This window comes from Cadophora gregata (assembly GCF_030347475.1).
Source record: "Cadophora gregata isolate MNR1 chromosome Unknown scaffold_17, whole genome shotgun sequence".
Lineage (NCBI taxonomy): Eukaryota > Fungi > Ascomycota > Leotiomycetes > Helotiales > Ploettnerulaceae > Cadophora > Cadophora gregata.
The window spans coordinates 1,133,412-1,151,178 of record NW_026695940.1 but is presented as its reverse complement, the minus strand read 5'-3'; the positions used below and the strand labels follow the sequence as shown (position 1 = coordinate 1,151,178).

At 48.1% G+C, this 17,767-nt stretch overlaps 5 protein-coding genes across 5 annotated transcripts; 2 read left to right on the top strand and 3 right to left on the bottom strand.

Moving 5' to 3' along the window:
- Positions 1–1,856: 1,856 nt before the first annotated feature.
- Positions 1,857–2,969, bottom strand: ONS95_006178 (uncharacterized protein; the record flags this gene model as incomplete). Its single annotated transcript, XM_058499624.1, has 1 exon — positions 1,857–2,969. The coding sequence occupies one exon, from the start codon at positions 2,967–2,969 to the stop codon at positions 1,857–1,859; it is 1,113 nt and encodes a 370-aa protein (XP_058350668.1).
- A 2,511-nt stretch (positions 2,970–5,480) lies between these two features.
- ONS95_006177 (uncharacterized protein) lies at positions 5,481–7,771 on the top strand (the record flags this gene model as incomplete). Its single annotated transcript, XM_058499623.1, has 9 exons — positions 5,481–5,628; positions 5,678–5,715; positions 5,898–6,078; positions 6,126–6,170; positions 6,261–6,382; positions 6,502–6,691; positions 6,742–6,766; positions 6,837–7,353; positions 7,457–7,771. 9 exons carry the CDS (start codon positions 5,481–5,483, stop codon positions 7,769–7,771), a joined length of 1,581 nt encoding a protein of 526 aa, XP_058350667.1.
- A 2,021-nt stretch (positions 7,772–9,792) lies between these two features.
- On the bottom strand, positions 9,793–11,733 carry ONS95_006176 (uncharacterized protein; the record flags this gene model as incomplete). Its single annotated transcript, XM_058499622.1, has 3 exons — positions 9,793–10,945; positions 11,036–11,559; positions 11,689–11,733. The coding sequence occupies 3 exons, from the start codon at positions 11,731–11,733 to the stop codon at positions 9,793–9,795; spliced, it is 1,722 nt and encodes a 573-aa protein (XP_058350666.1).
- A 2,292-nt stretch (positions 11,734–14,025) lies between these two features.
- ONS95_006175 (uncharacterized protein) lies at positions 14,026–15,849 on the top strand (the record flags this gene model as incomplete). The annotated part of the gene is made up of 2 exons (XM_058499621.1): positions 14,026–15,535; positions 15,587–15,849. The coding sequence occupies 2 exons, from the start codon at positions 14,026–14,028 to the stop codon at positions 15,847–15,849; spliced, it is 1,773 nt and encodes a 590-aa protein (XP_058350665.1).
- A 390-nt stretch (positions 15,850–16,239) lies between these two features.
- On the bottom strand, positions 16,240–17,616 carry GPI14 (GPI mannosyltransferase 1; the record flags this gene model as incomplete). The annotated part of the gene is made up of 3 exons (XM_058499620.1): positions 16,240–16,527; positions 16,577–16,847; positions 16,901–17,616. 3 exons carry the CDS (start codon positions 17,614–17,616, stop codon positions 16,240–16,242), a joined length of 1,275 nt encoding a protein of 424 aa, XP_058350664.1.
- Positions 17,617–17,767: the final 151 nt, after the last annotated feature.

Sequence of the window (17,767 nt, the reverse complement as noted above, 5' to 3'; positions counted from 1 at the left end):
TTCCCTTCTCTTGCCTGTTTATATACCATGATTGTCCATATTCCACGGCGTTCTTGGGGCTGGGAGCGATGTACTCTGTACCATAAGTCTAAGCTAATAATCATTGCAATGAAAATGCAATATGTGATATCCTAACCTATCCAGTTCTAGGTCTCTTCATTTCTGTTTCGGAGTATTCTGGGATATTGGATCATTCATACATAGCACGGATGTCAAATTGCAATTCGGTCTTTCCAATGACTGTTGGTTGTGCCGAAGATGTGCTGAAATTCATGCTGCGATTGTCCTGTGATGGGAACGACTTCTGCAGACCTCTCTTCTCAGTAGAGAGGGGCAGTTGGCGGATTGCATACATACATTTATCGAGTGATACCCCAAGGTTCTAAACTAGTCTTATGGCTTGAATGAAATTTTGTCTTGTTCCCATTGAGGGTGATTGATTTTGAGTGGTATATAATTGCGCTTGTTGGTCAGCGTCGATTTTCTGTCATGACGATCAATACATTCTGCATTTACTTCTTCATATTTTTCGTGCCTTCCTGCTCTGCTGTGACAGCCATTCGTCAGGATCAAGACACAAACCACACATTCGTTATATTGTAATATGTGCTTGCTCCCTCAAAAGTCAGAACTGAGTATGGGTAACAGCGAAGCTACATAACCTTTCTTCATCTTCTCATTTCCGAAGCATTACTTTGTACATCTCACCGGCTGCCTTCTCTCTCTGACCTCTGTCTCACAGGTTCATGTCTGGATCTCAATTGCCGGCTTTACCTTGGTCGTTTGCCTTCCGCTGTCGTATCTCCATTTGATCAAAGGACGTTGAATGCACTAGATCGGCTCGTGTTTGGTTGCTCATGGCCGATATTCTCCTCTGCATCTTGCTGAAAGAGAGCCTGGGATATGCGACCCCACTGAGTCAGATTGATATTCATCTTTGTAGCTCATCTTGTACTTCGAGTCATTCTGGTCTTTTGTTCTCAGTTTTGTTGACTGCACCCGAGATGTAACACGAGTTAGGGAGCAGGGGATTCAAAGTCTTGGCATGTGACAACATAGAGCACTGAGTGTGCGGCTTTCAGGAGGAGATGAATGTCAACTTCCATCGAAAATCATTAGTAACTTGGCCATCTATCATGACTTTGCCATTAAGCCGTTCATCGATAAGCCCAAGGATACTATTGATCCGCGTCTCAATTCCGATATGAGTACTGCTCTTTTTCTCGATGAATGAATCGTGCCTCTAGTGATGTTTGGCGTCAGCTCAGCTCTCAATTCTCGCCTTGAAATAGTCTGTAGGCTGTCCTGAAGTCGAGATTAATGGGTTCACCGAGGGTAGCCAAGTTAGCCAGGTAATGGGCGATCTGGCAACAGGAATTGCGCTTCCATCAGCTAAACTCACGTCACTGCGAGTTTCTTTCACTCTGCCCAACGGCTATTCATTTGGAGTCACTCGAGGTCTTCAACGCCAGCTTCAATGCCTAAATATCGTATTTGCTTTTTCAACTCAATTCTTCACTTTCCACTCACTATATTTACCTTCCTTCGCGGAGTGGTGACTCTGCCACCTCACCTCCGAGTGCCGCCGCGCGTTCTGTACGCTGGAGTGTTCTAGGTAGGTCTCACATTTGAGTCATGATTTCTAAGATTTCAGATAATGTTATCAGCAAGCGGAGAATGAAGCTCCACTGAAATATCGCCCGAAGGCATAGAGACATGCGAAGATCAAACTTACGAGCTAGAACCCTTATAGACACAGGATTTCCACCAAAACAATGCACCACTAACAGACATGCCACCAGTCTCGAACCACTCGCTCGAAGGCCACAGAACATGCACCAGACAAACACCACCCCCTACGCAAATCTACCATTCACACGTGCTCGAGGCCCCTCGCGCTGACGCTGTCTCCAAGCCCGCTGTCTCGCTAATCTGCTCTGTCCGCTATTATTCGCGCGACGTCTCCGGCGCAACCTCTCCTTCTCTCGCTCCGCAGCCTCCTCCGCCAGAATGGCTGGTCCATCTCTCTCCCACTCCACGACGCTCCAGATGGTAGTGGTACCTCTGTATGCTCGGACGAAGTGGGATGGTGCTTGATTGACGTAGGGAGGGAGGTCGGGTCCTTGGAAATCGACAATTCCGTCGTCGCTCATGTCCTCGTCCTTGTCGTCCTGGTAGGTGTCTCTTGGGAGACGAAGAGGAGAGGGTGACTCCTTCTGGTCTCGATCGGCGGCTGGTCCATCTTCCTGGTTGTTGGGAGTAGATGGGACGGAGATGGTGCGGTCTGGAGAAGGGGGATTGGAGATGGATTGGCTGGGAGAAGGAGGAACTGAGATGGTATGGTCTGGAGAGACGTTTCTGTGGGGAGGAGAGGCGGCGATGGTTCGGTTTGGAGACTTGGTGTGGTTCGTGGATGGAGAGGAGGAGATGGAGAAGGGAACGGGACTAGTTCTGTTGTCGTCTTCGTCTTCATCGTCGTCCTCGTCATCGTTGTCTCCAGCGGTAAGATCCAGATCCGAAATGTCGTCGTCTGACGACTCGCTCTCTGATTTCGACGAGATGCTAATAATCGTGCGGTCATCATCTGAGATGACGATGGCGTTGCCTTCATCTTCCTCGTCATCCGACAGTCTGGTCTCGACAGCTGGCTCGGAGAATTGACTCTCATCATCGCCTTCTTCACCATCATCGCCAATATAAACCATGACATCCGATGCAACGGACGGCGAGCGAATCGCCGCTCTTACACCGGATGAAGATGGGGAGCGAACTGACCCCTCCAGGTCCAGAGTTGAGACGTCATCGTCGTAAAGACCGACGTACTCGTCATAGAAAAACTGCATCCCAGGAGGATAGGCGGCTCCTCGCGGTGGTGATGGGGTTGGTCGAGAGCGACAGACATGCTGGTTCCCGATGCTTGTCAGTGGGCTTTGGATGCCTCTCGGATTCTCTCCTCTGGTTCTGACCATTGTTGCGGCTTGTGGTAGTTGTTGAGATAGAGAGATGGGATGTAACGAGATGGAGTGAGGAGTGCGTGTGTAGATTGGAAGGAGGATGATAGTCGATTGATGTTGAGATGAAGAAAATAGTCGAGCCTTTGACAAAATTGTTCTTTGGCTTCTCAGTTGAAAGAGGCGGTGTTGGGGAGAAAGATCGTTGAGCTGTCGTTGCTGAAGATAAAGGAAAGAATGTTGTGAGGTTCCGAGGAGGCCAAGAATTTGTAATTTCTCTGTTTTTGCTGCCATAATTAATACGGATGATACTTAGTATTATGTTCAGTGCTGCTATTTTCTCCTATTGAGTTTGGGGTTATTGCTCGCTTGCCATTGTGAAGTGGAACACAATAGGGGGTTAGAATTAAGCGAGGCCAGATTGGAGGGAGCGGGAGCGAGGTGGCAGCACAGGCGACGATGCTGGAATCAACAATTAATAATCATAGATACCTGCGATATATGAGTGCTGATTATTGATATCTACCGTAAGATACATTAGTTTCTGGTCGATTATAGACCACAAGAATCGCTCTGGTCGTTCATGAGCGACAGCGTCCTGGCTTGGTTGAGTGACTTCACCAGGGACATTCACCCTCTCCAGGTACCTCCTTGGCTTTATATGCGAGAACATAAGGAAAGCACACCCAAGTTTTGTGAGAGCAGGTCTCTCCCCCCCAAGGAAGTGCATAAGTGACCTTTGCATCCCAGGTCTCTCGTTCTAGGGCTTGTGATAACCAGAGCGCCTGTAGCAACCGTCTGTTGGAAGTCTCGCAAAGAACTCTCCCTTTGGATTTCAACTTCAATTTTGTGGCTTTCTCGTTCAAAATGACATCTACTTGGCTGTTCTGTGGGTTGTCTTGCTGGGCGTTTGGATATGACGACTTTCAAGTCATCGGAATTTTAGTTTTGTTGACTTTGTTAAGCGAAGTGGCGGGCATGTGCCGAGAACTTCAATATCTGCTGCCCAGACACAACCTTCCACTTTTATTATTCTACCAATAAGTGCAAACATTTGTTGTTAGTTATCAGCTTGTGAGATACGGTGCACATATGAGCCCGAGGTAAGATGTTATTTTTAGGGTACCAGTAACTATGTAGGCCAGCATCGACTCACATTAATTCAAGTAAACCGGTCAAGCAAAAGATAGCGATAACCAGGGAACTAAGAACTGGTAGAGCCTGATTTTGAGCAAACTTCAAGACACATTCTTGTGATCGTACAAATATCTACATATGGTATGATGGATTGTGATCACCATACTAATCAGGATACTGTGCATGTAATGAGATGGTCTTTGCAAAGGGGAGAAACATTGGGCTCATGACGAGTCATACGCAATAGGTAGCAAGGCCACACGTGACAAAAGAAAATTCCTTTCAATCAAGAATCGCACTGCAAAGACGTGATAGATAAATCCATTGAACTATCTATTTAGCGTCCACTTAGGTAAGCTACTCCAAGCCGGTCCCTTCAGCCCCAGCATCTCTCGACCTCCTATCTTGTATGTTCTGTTTCTTGAAGTTTATTCTGGCCATCTTCAGCTGAGTCTGTGCATGACGCATACGCTACTTGCTGCAATCGGCTAGCTGGTAAAACTGTTGCTACCAACCTGCATATGCACATATTGCAATAATTACCGACTGCATTCAGTAGAATCTCGCTCCCATGACCTTCCACAGCGAACGACGTTTTGTTGACCTGTTCAAGCTTTGTTGGCGTATGACAGCCGAGATCCAACATTTTTACAAGTTCATTGGCTCCGAATGTTCTCGGCTGTGGCGGGATAGGAATAACCTGAGATGTTGGTGCAATAACAAATTTCTCCCTTGCATCGCTGCATGCAGTCCATCCGAAATTCAAAAATCTCGTGCAGGAATGGCGCAGAAGGAGGCCACGAGGCCTCTGCATCTTGACCCCTGCCTATGGAGTCACTGTGCTGGCTTCTAGAGCAGTATTAGAAGAGTTCCAGAACATGTTGGTCATGATAGCGAAGTCGCTGCTGACTGGATGTCCCGCAAGCGAGGGTCAAACCCATTTCCCACTGGAGTTCTCAATGGCGATGTTTCTCCTAGCCGCTACATATCTGGATCAGTCTTAGACTTTAATTGATACATAGCATTGCTGCATCTACCCGTGTTCTGTTTTGGTGAGTTCTGCATTTGGTGGCGCTGTGCAGGCGCCTCAGACAAAGAGATGATATTCCTCTATGTACCACCTGATTAGCGAAGGTTTTGTATTGGTCAAGGTACCTGGTTGATAGGAACGAACCGACCCGGTACCATTGGGATACCCATGCCGGCAAGTTGTTGTGCCGCAAGGAGACAATTTTATCACTTTGCAACTCCAGAAGAGACTCCGAATACAAACGCCAACACTCCATTTTTGTCTTCCCTCAACTGGAGGACTGTCGGAGTCCACAAAGTGCATATATGGCTCAAGTCCTGTCACTCTTCTTCTCAAGCACAGATATCTCGGTGTTTTCCAAGATGCGGTCAAATACATGCCTTGTTCTACTGGCTTTGGTATTGTTGGTGGGAGCCCAAAATCCGCATCCGGAAGCAGCAAAGTTCAAGCGATCTGCCAATAAATCTCCTCGTGCTAGTGGAGGACTTTTTCTGACCCAGAAGACTTCCAGTGAGTTGATTGAATAATACTTCTGTCGGGTCAGCTAACTTTTTATTAGAATTTGCTGTTAAGGGCAATGGTTTGCCAGAAGTCGATGTATGTATACTTTGGCATAGTGGTTGGTTGTCTTTACACCCGCTCATGACATAGCGATATGATGTCTTCCTCTCAACCATTGAATACTACTCTGGAATCTTTTGACGATAATTCTTCAGTCTAGATGTCTAACTTGGTTCATTGAAATGTTTTAGATCGTGCTAACGTCGATTATACCCTAGTTCGACATCGGGGAATCATACGCTGGTTCCTTACCAATTGGGCCCCCTACTGCTGCAAATCCAGATACTCTCTGGTTTTGGTTTTCTCCATCAACGAACCCAGCAGCTAAGAAAGAAATCGTGATCTGGCTCAGCGGTGGCCCCGGGTGTAGTTCTCTCTCAGGTGTTTTTCAGGAGAGTGGTAAGTCATTTCTCCAGCTAGAAGACGAGTGTCCTAACATCTGCTAGGGCCATTCATCTGGCAACCTGGGACATACAAGCCCATCCCCAATTGTGAGTCATGGTCTTACAGCATCATCGGCATAATCGCTCTCGTCGTCACAATCCCTTCAGATGCGACGAGAAGACTGACAAGTTGATCAGCTTACAGTTGGAACAAGCTCACGAATGTCATATACGTTGATCAACCTGTTGGTACCGGATTCTCCAGAGGAAACATCACTGTCAGAGATGAGAAGGATGTAGCCAATCATTTCATGGGATTCGTAAGTACGGGCCTTGCCTTTTCCTCCATTCATATTGTATTATGTAGAATCACATATCTTGAGAGCCTAAATATTATACCTCCAAAGCATCGAAGATTCTTATACTAACTTTTGCATAGTGGAAGAACTTCGTAGATACCTTTTCCATACAAGGTTACAAGATTTTCTTTGGAGGTGAGAGCTATGCGGGGCAATACGTGCCATGGATATCTGCAGCAATGCTAGATAATGGTAACAAGACCTATTTCAATGTCTCGGGTATCTATATCAGCGACCCTGTATTCAGCTACCAGGATGTCTTACAAGAAGGTTCGCAGGCTGGACTCCACATCAAAATAACGCGAAGCTAACAGAGGCAGTCCCCGTTGTACCTGCACTCGAAAAGCAAGTACACAGTTCCATTTGCCGTCTGGCTGCGTGAGTATAATACTTGAAAATTCTGACTAGCTTCCAGGTACAACAATGTTATGGGCTTGGACGAAAATACAGTCGCACAGTTCAAAGCAGCAGCAAATGCTTGTGGATACACGAGTTATCACACCCAACACACCTCTAATTTCCCTCCTAAAGGGCCAATTCCAGCACCCCCAAACTTGCCTGGCTGTAAGATTTATGGAAGTGTGGTTGGAGCCGCTTACTACGCCAATCCATGCTTCAACGTATATCACCTGACAGATTTCTGCCCGTATCTCTGGTCTGAGCTGGGATACCCATCCTTTGGAGGCGGTCCCAACGACTATTTCAATCGGTCTGATGTTCAGAAAGCCATCCATGCCCCGCGTACGGAATTCTGGGTATGTAAACTTAAGCCCAACATCTTCGAGGGTAAAGTGGATGGTGATAAGTCACTTCCCTCTGGACTTGGCCCACTACCATCCGTGATCGACCGTACAAAGAACGTCATTATAGCACATGGGCTCCTTGATTTTTTGCTCTTCGCGGATGGATCCCTGATAACCATCCAAAACATGGTAAGCATTACTTCACCAGCACGTAATCGTTCCCAGAATTACTGTTCAGTCTAGTACTCTGGATGCGCAAAGTACATGGTAAAGTACAGGCTAACTTGTTAAGACCTGGGGTGGCCTTCAAGGCTTCCGCACAGCTCCGAGTTCCACGTCCAACTTCTATGTGCCGGCCAATCCCAGCATTAATACTATTCTTGGGCTCGTTGCAAATCCCACTCCATACCCGCCACCCCAATATAACACTGCCGGCCAAGGCCACCAAGGCGTTACACACTCTGAGCGTGGGTTGACTTTCGTGAAAGTCAACCTAGCTGGACATTTCGTCGCGCAGTATACGCCGGGAGCTGCTTACAGGCAGCTGGAATTCCTACTAGGGAGAATCTCGAGCTTGGAAGAGGTCGGCCCATACACAACGGGGTAGTGTTCGCATCTGGCTGGTGGATTCAAGGGATGACAGGACTAGAAGAAATGGTAGGGGAACACAAGAAATCAAAAGAGGCGGCATAACATTCTTACCATAAAATTCTAATACAATACAATCTACTTTCTGGCCGCAATTTTTCTCTCAGTATTCTGCCATAGTAGCTGATAGATGTATGAATCCCTGCACATGCAATACATTAGAAGCACCACTAGCGCTGCGGGACTTGAAGACAGCTCTTCAAAAGATCCAAGAGCCCTTCATAACTCAATCAAATCCGCCGAACCACCGACTTTACTAATTTCAAGGACTCAGATTATGTGTCTGGGATAAATAACACTGGTCAGGAAAGCAGCTAAGCTTTCCTTCAGGACCAGTTGTTTCAATGTTTTGTTCGCATTTCTAAGCGAGGGGTGCTTACTCTATTGGTCGAGGGACGGTGGCAAGAGAGATACAGATATGAAGTCCCATTGAATATAGCTGTCGCACGTAGCAACTAGCAACTGAATCTCGTGTAAGCAACAATAATCTTGTATCGTCGTAATATAAGATTCTGGCCCTTTAGATCCCGCACGCAGCTAGAGCCTTGTGTTTGAAATCGCCTCACATTCCCTAACGCTGTGCGCTCTGTTACCGACATATAATGCAAGCTAATTTGATGAACACAAATTGGGTAAAAAGTGACCGGCATGTCGGGTTGAAGGGTTGCACAGCTTAATCGCACTGCATTTATTTTATCGGCCGCAATAATCTCAGCCACCTAGCCGTGTATGGTGTGGAAGTCTGTCGGCCTATGGATAGCAGCAATATAACGAAGTCTTTAGGTGGCACATGTGATTTGGAGTCATCGTCCGAGCTTGAAGTGAGCTGCCGGAATAGTCCAAGTTGTTGCATATTTTTTCTTGAGCATCCCCTCCGAAGAAATGTATCATAGTATGCTGCGTACCTCGCCAGAGAAATATCAAGACTTTACCAAGCGCAATTACAGCTCATCTTCACCACATACGCCAGTCATCGAACAGTCAGGCATCATGGATCAGCTCGCCCAACTCCCAGATGACTCCTTCGTCACCAGCTCCCAGTTCACGAAAACGGTATATCATGATGAGTATCCAGAACTACATGTCACTCAGGAATATTTCTCCCAGAAAGGAAAAGTCGTTATCATCACTGGAGCTATGCAGGGGCTGGAAAAAAAGGTATCTGTCACCAGAACAAGTCCAAGTTGTTCCCTCAGATTTGATCTTCGACTCAGGCATTCGCAGCTTCTTTGCGAAGTCGGGTGCAGAAGATATCGTCCTAGTCGCACAAAATGCTAGAGAACTTAAGGCAACAGTCTAGGACATCAAGAACATCAATCCTAGCATTGCTGCTTCGAATAGATCCATTGACATCCGAGCAGAGACAGACATTCGAGATCTTTTTGCAGATATCAAGTTGAATGTCGTGTGTGTGGAACATTAGATGTGTTGATCAACAATACTGGCTCGGGACTCCCAATCAAAGAGATCGACGTTGTCGACTTGTGGTATGACTTCGCCAGTCCATCTTGAGATCTTCAATCTAGAATGCCGCTGAGATTGTTTGAAGGAGGTCAAACGTGAAAGAAACACTCCTTATGACCTAGGAGGTTTTAAAGTTTCTCATACCAATCCAACTACACTCGTCAACGTCGCCAGCGCTGCCGCCGTTGTAATTCTGCTCAACTCCTCAAGCTACTCGCTTCCGAAGCTAGTACAAATACAGATTCGCTGGTTCCTCGCAGCCGCGAATCCACATGTCATCGCAGTTCGAAGTAGATCCCGGACGAGGTCGGGAATCAAAATCTTCGCATTCAGTGTCTCCTGTACTATTGCAGTCTTGGTTTGCTAATGGTGTTCAGTCAGAACTGTATCAATTGATATAGACCCAGTCACAGCCAGTATTCTTGGGTTGTCCCAGCACTTGTCAGTGTCTGAATCTCATTTCAAGGCCGAATAGAATCGCGAGATAAATCCCAGCCAATACCTAGAAGTCCATTTTCAAATGAGAAGAGATTTTCTTCCCATCCGTTCCATTGCGATGGTCCAGGGGCATCCGCTGTTTCCAGAATATGGTTTCGGGTCGGGCTTGCCTCCATCCCTCATTTCCCAGAATTCTTCCATGACATCTAACGAGTTCCAGAGCATACCCAGAGGATATCCAGCGGCTTCGGCAGCTTCAAGAATCGTCCGAAAGCTGTCTTTCTCTTCATCTGATGCCATACAACCAGCAATGCAGAATGGGAGCGCTATTCGGACGATCAAATGCTGAGGAAGGGCTTTGATGGCGGTGAGACAACTAGCCACGGTGAGTCGAATTGCAGGAATGCAAGGAGAATTGCCCGATAGAACAATGGACAAATAGATTTGCGCAGATAAGGCATATATCTCTGTTGTCAAGTCGGAGATCTGATCGATATATGCTTGCTCAATGGCGGGTGTTTTAAGACTCTTTAAGCCATTGGCCAAACGGCTTTCGATGGCCGCACCCTTGCGATAAAGCATTGGTATGTCCAAAGTACTGTGCCTCTGCATATCGATCTTCCATGCCTCCAGATCCGCGATTTCTCGTATCGCAATCATTGCCCAGTTTCTGCATCCCATGAGCTGTTCTAAACGAATAGTGCCATCCTCGAGATGTGTCAGGTACTCTAATGATGGACTAGCAGATGGCCGCAGCCCGAAACAGGCGCAGCGCAAGATATCAGCCCAGACATAAGTAGTCATGTAAAAGTTCAACCCAATTATGTCACCGAGAGAGCTTTCAGGTAATCGGGAAATATCGTCTTCGCTCACGATTGGTAGAGCCAAAGAAGTTGACTCTTGCGAAAGACCGTTTTCAATCACCCAGAGCACGGTTGAAGCGGCGTCCAGATGAAATTCCCAGTCATTTTTGTAACCTTTGAAATACTTCGTCTCTCTGAATACTTCAATTGACAGAAGCTGGATAATGCAAGCTAGGATCTCGGCGCCAGTTCTAAGAAGCTCAGCACTTCCGGAAATTGTAGACAAGCGCTCCAGCGGCTCTTGAAGCTCTGTGATGGCGAGAGTATGATGTTCATTTAGCTTCTTAGAAGGCCCCGGCTGTGCGCTACTATCACCCCCGTGCTGGAAAATGATATTGGTCAAAGAAGCAAAGGCTAAAGTTGTGTAGCTGCACGATTGGAGGGTCAGCAGTATCCCGTGACTTGAAGTCCTCTCGGGACTCAAATACAAGAGAATGGACCGTGTCTGGAGAACCTACTATGCAGACTTTGACCTAAGGATCAAGGCAAGCAGCCAACCTCGACCTCGATCGGACGCAGAGGGTTGGTAAAAGTAAAACTGCAGTGGGAATATGTTGTCGAGGTAATTCATGATGACAGAGAAGTCTTTCTCACTCGTGGCCTGCTGCTGTCCGATAGACGGTAGAACAGGTGGAAGAGGCGGCAGTGAAGGTTGGAAGGCTCTCTTCTCTTCGTCAAGACCTTTAGGGGAGGAGCGTCTGCTCGGATTTGCCAACGTATGAACAGCTGGCTGTCGACAAGCAGTAAAACTTGAGGGCCATGGATCGCGAACAGGAAGTGGAGTTGCAACATTAACTTTGTCGTTAGTTGATTGCCCCTGGAACTGGGCCTCTAGCGAAAGTTGACTTTGGTACGCATGTGTTAACCTTGACGCTGCATCTTCAGGGACATTGGACACGGGAGATTGAGACTTGAAGCCCCTTGCAGTCCTCTTCGACACCCTAAAGGACCTCCTAGCTTTCAAGCTTTCGCTGACTGCTCGCTAATCCATATTAGTGTACCTGAAGTCTTGTTCTCTTGTCCGATTAGAGATATTTTGGAATTGTGATTGGGACAGGGATTTCGAAAGTTGAACACCAAGATATACAGAGCGTTAAAAGTCGTTTCTCACCTGGATATTTTCAATCTCTTGCCTTTGTTGCTCCGGATCGTACATCTTCGCAAATCAGTAAAATGTGGAGACAAAAACCTGGAACTATGGAATGATCAAAATAAACAGTATGGCGTTCCTTATCATATCCATAAAATATGACGACAAAGGGCACAGTACGATCTCATAACATTGAAGGGGACATACAAACTGGGGCCGTTCTCCGTATCCGTGGCAAGTGATATTTCGAAAAGAACATGGGCCGCAGCTCGGCTTCAGATCTGTAGGTACGTAAGGACAACAAATGCTTAATGCGTGTATCTTGCAGGGGCAGGGGCAGAGGCAGAGGCAGGTGCAGACGTGAAATGTGTGCGGAAGAAGACAAAGGTGACGGAAATAGACCATGAGTCTAAATTAAGTACCTACCGTCACACTTTTTCCTCCTGAGAAGCATGGTCAGTGGAATGGAACGAAATGAATGGAATGTTATGAAAGGGAATGAATGAGAAGTCCCTGCCAACTCGCTGGCTTTGCCATTCGGGTGAATGGCAATGGGGGAGCATGGAAGGAAGGGGAGGGATAGGGATAGGGATAGGGATAGGGATAGGGATGTGGATGTTGAGGTGGATGGAGGTAGAATTGAATGGAGAGACGCGAAGGCCTTTAGGCAGGCGGCTAACTTACCTAGTACTAACCGAATTCTACAGGTCCAGCACCCCGAATGACTTCGTCCAGACGCCATACTACAAGGTACCTATTATAAGCTCGGGTGTCCCAAGGGTTGAGGCTTGAGTGTGTTGTTTGGAGACACCGAGGAGGTAAGGTGAGGTGAGGTGAGGCAGGACCGGAGTGTGGTGAGAGAACGACAGAACGAGTGCCGAGCGGCAAACGGCGAAGTTGGGGGCGGGGGCCGGGGGCCGGGGGCCGGGGGCCGGGGCAGGGGCGGGTCTGCACACCGAAGCAGGAGCAGAACGTGCCACTGAAAGCTAGGTAGGTATACGGAGTACGGAGTAGGTAGGTAACGAATAGCTAAGGTATCCCTATCTGGACGTCGGTAACTTGCCTATCTACCTTAGCAATCTGGTTCGCAAATAGGAATAGGTAGGTATGCGAGGTATGCCGGGAGCAGCTTTAGCGATCTGCTTTGTTGTCTGTCTGTCCGGTGGGTGGCTGGGTGGTAGGTTGGTCTGTCCGTCGGTAGCGGTAGCGGTAGCGGTAGGGGTAGGGCCTTTGGGCCTTGGGGGCTTGGGGCTTGGGGCTTGTTTTGGGTTGCTTTACAGCTACAGCCCTTTACTTTGTTTCGTTTCATAAGTTATTTCGTTGTTGCTATTTTCATCCCCTCCCCTCCCCTCCCCTTTCTTCCCGCTGCGCTGCTGCACTTCATCTGTCGTCTGGTCATGGCCCGACGTAACGAAGTAAAGTGCGGTGCAATGCTGTTGGTGCAGTGCAGTATTCGTAAGGGTTGGCCTGGACAGGAGCAGCCGAGCTACACTTAACTTAAAGTACCTACCTACCTACATTACCTTCCTAGATCTGGACCATCGTTCGGTTTCGGAGGCTGAGGCTGAGGCTGAGGCTGGACTGGACACTGGACAGAGGACAGACCGCAGGCCACAGACCGCAGAGGGCAGATGGGGAGAGGCTGCCAAGAAATTCGAGAGACCCTTCTCCCCTCCCCTCCCCTCCCCTCCCCTCTCCCTCTTCGGCTTCTCCCAGACTTCCTCCACCTCACCTCACCTCACCTCACCTCACCTCACCTCACCTCACCTCACCTCAATTCACTTCAATAACTTCCCTTCCCTCACCCAACCTCCAACACAACACTGATCTGGAGCGACATATTCCCATCTCGCAGACGGCGACGGCGACGAACGGGACGACCAAATCGCAAAACGGCCAAACACCCAGCACAGAACAGGCTAGGAGCAGCACGCTTTAGGTCACTCCCCCCGTCCAGCACAGCACAGCACCGCACAGCAAAACATAGCGCACGACGTCGTCACCCCATTCGATCTTCATTCATTTATTTATTAGGTTTATTGGGTGCCCGCGCCCGCGCCCGCCGCCCCAAGCACTGCCACGGATCAGCCTCCTCGTCTGTGACAACTTGACAGATTCCGATTCTGCTACCTCTGCCTGCGACACCCACTCTACCTGTTCTGCTTCACTCATGCTCGATGGCAGCCTGCGAGTCTTGAACGCGTCTACCTTCTAAGCGCCTCTTTTTCTGCATACAACTCTCCGGTGCCGGCCATCATACATTCACTTCCACAAACAGGCGAAATTGCATTCCATGAAGCGCACCAAACTCTTCGACCTGTAATGAAGTAGGAGAGACTTCAAGAGCTAGTACAAACAATGCATACAGATGCCATGTCTCGAGTGGATGAGGCAGGCCACCCTCTTCTGTTAACTCCAATTATGACAACTGCCTCAACGCCTGCAACTCCTGGACCTTCGACCCCGACAAATGTGCGATCGATACCTCTGGACCAACTGAAGGCTGAGGGGTTCGAAGATGATATTGTGCCTCCAGCACGGCCGAAAAGCACACCTTTTCCCCACCAAGAACTGCTAGAAGGAAGCATACAATGTTCGCAGCGGCTTCTCGACATTGACTTGCTGGAAGACATGGCCGCACAAGATGCCCAAGCACTCCCAGCAAACAAATCCTCTCAACGAACCTCTTCGAAATCCTCTCTCATCGATCTGCCGATCGAGATTCATGAGTGTATCTTGGACCACCTGTTTGGGGTGAGGGCTTCAGCATCTTCCAGAACCGCGACTGCCGGCAATACAAAGATCCTACGAGGCTGGGGAACAGCATTACGGCACTCGAGACGACGTGAAGTCTCGGAATTGGCTTTGGTGAGCAAGCAGTGGAAAATGCTCATTCAGGATCGTCTCTATCGACATTTGAAGATCAAGGGAACAAGGGAATCTGTGGATCAAGCGATGCTCTGGTTCTCCCGACACAGCCATCTCTGTTCCTATGTCAAGCATATCGAGTTCTGGTTCCCGGTATTCCAACAGAAAAACCCTGCGTTCGACCGTACGCTTCGGATTCCATCTACGACCCCTGATCGATCCCTCGTGATTAGAGCGCTTGGAAACCTAGCAGATACCGGTACTACCATCACTTATCAATCACCCTCAAATAACTGCACGTTGGAAGAAGTGTTCAGATTTGTGAGGATGACATTTGCAGAGGCCTGCATTTTGACTTTGGAGGGCGGGGAAAGGAAGAAACCACCAATGGTTCAGCATTTTCAAGCCCCTGCAGCCAATATCCTGCCGGTCATTGATTCCATCCGAACCTTGGTCTGTAAGGGACAGTGGAATCTGATTAGATCAAATGATGACTTCCAACACATCGCTTCTGCCTTGCCGAACCTCACTGAATGGCATGCAACTTACGCAAAACCAAAGTCGAAGAGCTATATCTCTATGGCTACTATTCTACCCAAGCTACCCCAAAGTCTTACACATCTGAATATATGTCTGGAGGCTGACTACCGTCGAGAGGCGGTGTCTCCTATGTTCTTCAAGAAAGTTGCTAGCGTGACGCATCTATGTGCGGAGATGGCGAAGGCGATTCCAACATTGGAGCATTTATCATATACGGGCAGAATTTGCTGGTCGTTTTTTGACCAGGCCGCCAAATTGTCAAATTCTCGAACCTCCCGCCTGAAAAGTGTTGACATCGTCGTTAAGAATGTATGCCGACCCCACGGAGTCTGGAATGATGGCTCAGGCGTCACGGATGCAGCTTTTATAAATGCGTTTGAGCGTCTTGTAGTATCTGGTGCCAAGGCTCTCGACAAATTAGCTGCATTGGAATTCTTGAGGATTCGCTTCCTAGATTTGGGTAAGCAGCAAGTTCCACCTACAATACCACGGCCGTGCTGATTTTTTATAGATTCTCAAGTTCCCGCCCTTAATCCATATTTCCAGCTGCTGAACAAGCAATGCACAGGGTTGTGGAGTGACACCATCGTCGAAGCCCTTGCCCGAACACGCCCTACCGCTTCGTTCATTGCGAAGCCTGACGATCTCTGTGATTTTGAAGTCAAGGATGGGCAATTGCGACCCCCGCCTTCATTCTCCAAAACGAAGCCTTTGTCTATCAAGGTCTCGAGTTACATCACTCTCTCCCGCAATGATGGGATCACCATCCACTGATATGTATCGACCATTGTCTCTTTTATTATTTGCGCGTCATATGCTCTGGCCGATTCAGGAGCAAACAAAATTGCGACTTGCTCTGCTTACATCTCTGGATTATCGGCGCTCTATTGTAGGAATATTGGAAGGCTGCATTTGGGATGGGATGAGCGTCGGAGTTTGCTGGCACTGACCAAGGCGTTCATGATTGTTGAAAAGGCCATGGTGCGCGCCTGTCATTTTCCCTGGGAGTCATGGAATGGAGCATGACGGAAGGAGTATTTTACTATCTGGCTTGGGTTGGGGTAATCGGGCGCACATGTATCGCAGATGACGAAAAATACCACCGCGCTATTGCTGTACTATTCTTGAGCATGGATGGTATCAAACGTCAAACTTTGCATTTGACTACTGCGTCTTTTCATGTTCTTCCTGTGGTGATTTCAATGTTGACCCAATATCGCCTACGATGATTCCAAGCAACCATGCATTGGTCAAGAAGAACAGTATGCTTGCTAGCCAAAGACCTGGTACGAAAGTGCTCTGACCCGTGAACTCGAGCTGGAATCCCTGCTGTAGCCATAACGCCTGTGTCAGTACCCAGAGCGCAACTGCGGTTATCCCAAGGGATTTCTGAATTAGAAGCGAGGAGCCTGGGAGGTAGAACGGTAGAAATACCATGTACCAGAGGAAATACTAGCATATGTTAGGATTAGGGGTAAGTGGCATACAAAGAAGAACATACCTGGCTAGTGCAGACTTTGTTGAAAGTCACAAAAGCAAATGTCTGGGCGAGCATGGTTGAAGAGAGGTCCTTCTTGGCAAGCAGGAGCGGAAGAGCAATTGCTGATAAGAATAGTTGTGGAATAAAAGCTAGAGACTCGAGGGGAAAGAATGATGTTCCTGGAGCTGACGAGGAGAGATAGAGGAGAGTGTTGTAGGGCGAGAAGTTGTGGCGGTGGTCAATCCTCGTGACATGATGGAAATACGTGTGCTGGAGGAATGGCCAGCCGTAACTGTAAGTTGGTTAGAGAATGGACGAGCAGTGAAATCTTTCTTTATAACTTACATTGAGTACATTAACATATTCAGACCAGTGAAAGTGAGAAGACTGCTTAATGTGAGGGTGATTCGAGGGCCATTGCAAAACGTCTTTGCTAGGCTGATGAGGTCTTTACTCTGTCCTGCCTTCGTTTTTTTCCCGCTGCCCATACGGTCATCATCCATCCACCATATTATAGACGGCGCATATATGAATGGGTATATCTTGAAGTGAACTCCCAGACCCAGCAGTATCCCGGCAAGGAATATCCGTTTCTGAGTGATAGCCCAGAGCAGAGCAATCACCATTACGCCTAGCAGACCTTCCGAGCTTCCCCTGGTACTGATTGTAGCAACCATAGGATTCAACAGCCAAATGCTAGCAAACTTCAATGCCCTCTCCGTCGACATCTTATTAGAGCTCCTCAAAACCAGCACAATGAGCCAACCAGCTACAATGTCCCCAATAGCGAACAGCACTTTGCCAAAAGAGAACCACGTGCTTGACCATGACGTCGGGAGGAGCATCCAGGCTAGTAAAGGGGTGTAGCGGTATGTTTCACGTTCATACGGCGAGTGGCCGTGAGCTGTGAAGCGAGCTGCATCAGTGAAAACAAAGTAGTCGATGTCGGTATATTTCAGGGGCGAGTTAGCATCTTGCCAGAGGCCGTAGAAGAACAAGATGACACGGAGCGCAATTGCAGCGGAGAAAACAAAAACTGGACTTGAAAAGAAGGCCGCCATCGTACAAATATACACTCCGATTTGGATTAGACGCGAAGGAAGAAACGACTGCGAGTGCTCAATGATAGTTGTGAGCCGAAATGCTGGGAGTGGGTTTGTCGAGCTCCCTCTGATGTTCTATCCATGAGATTTCTCGGTTCGGGTGTGGCTG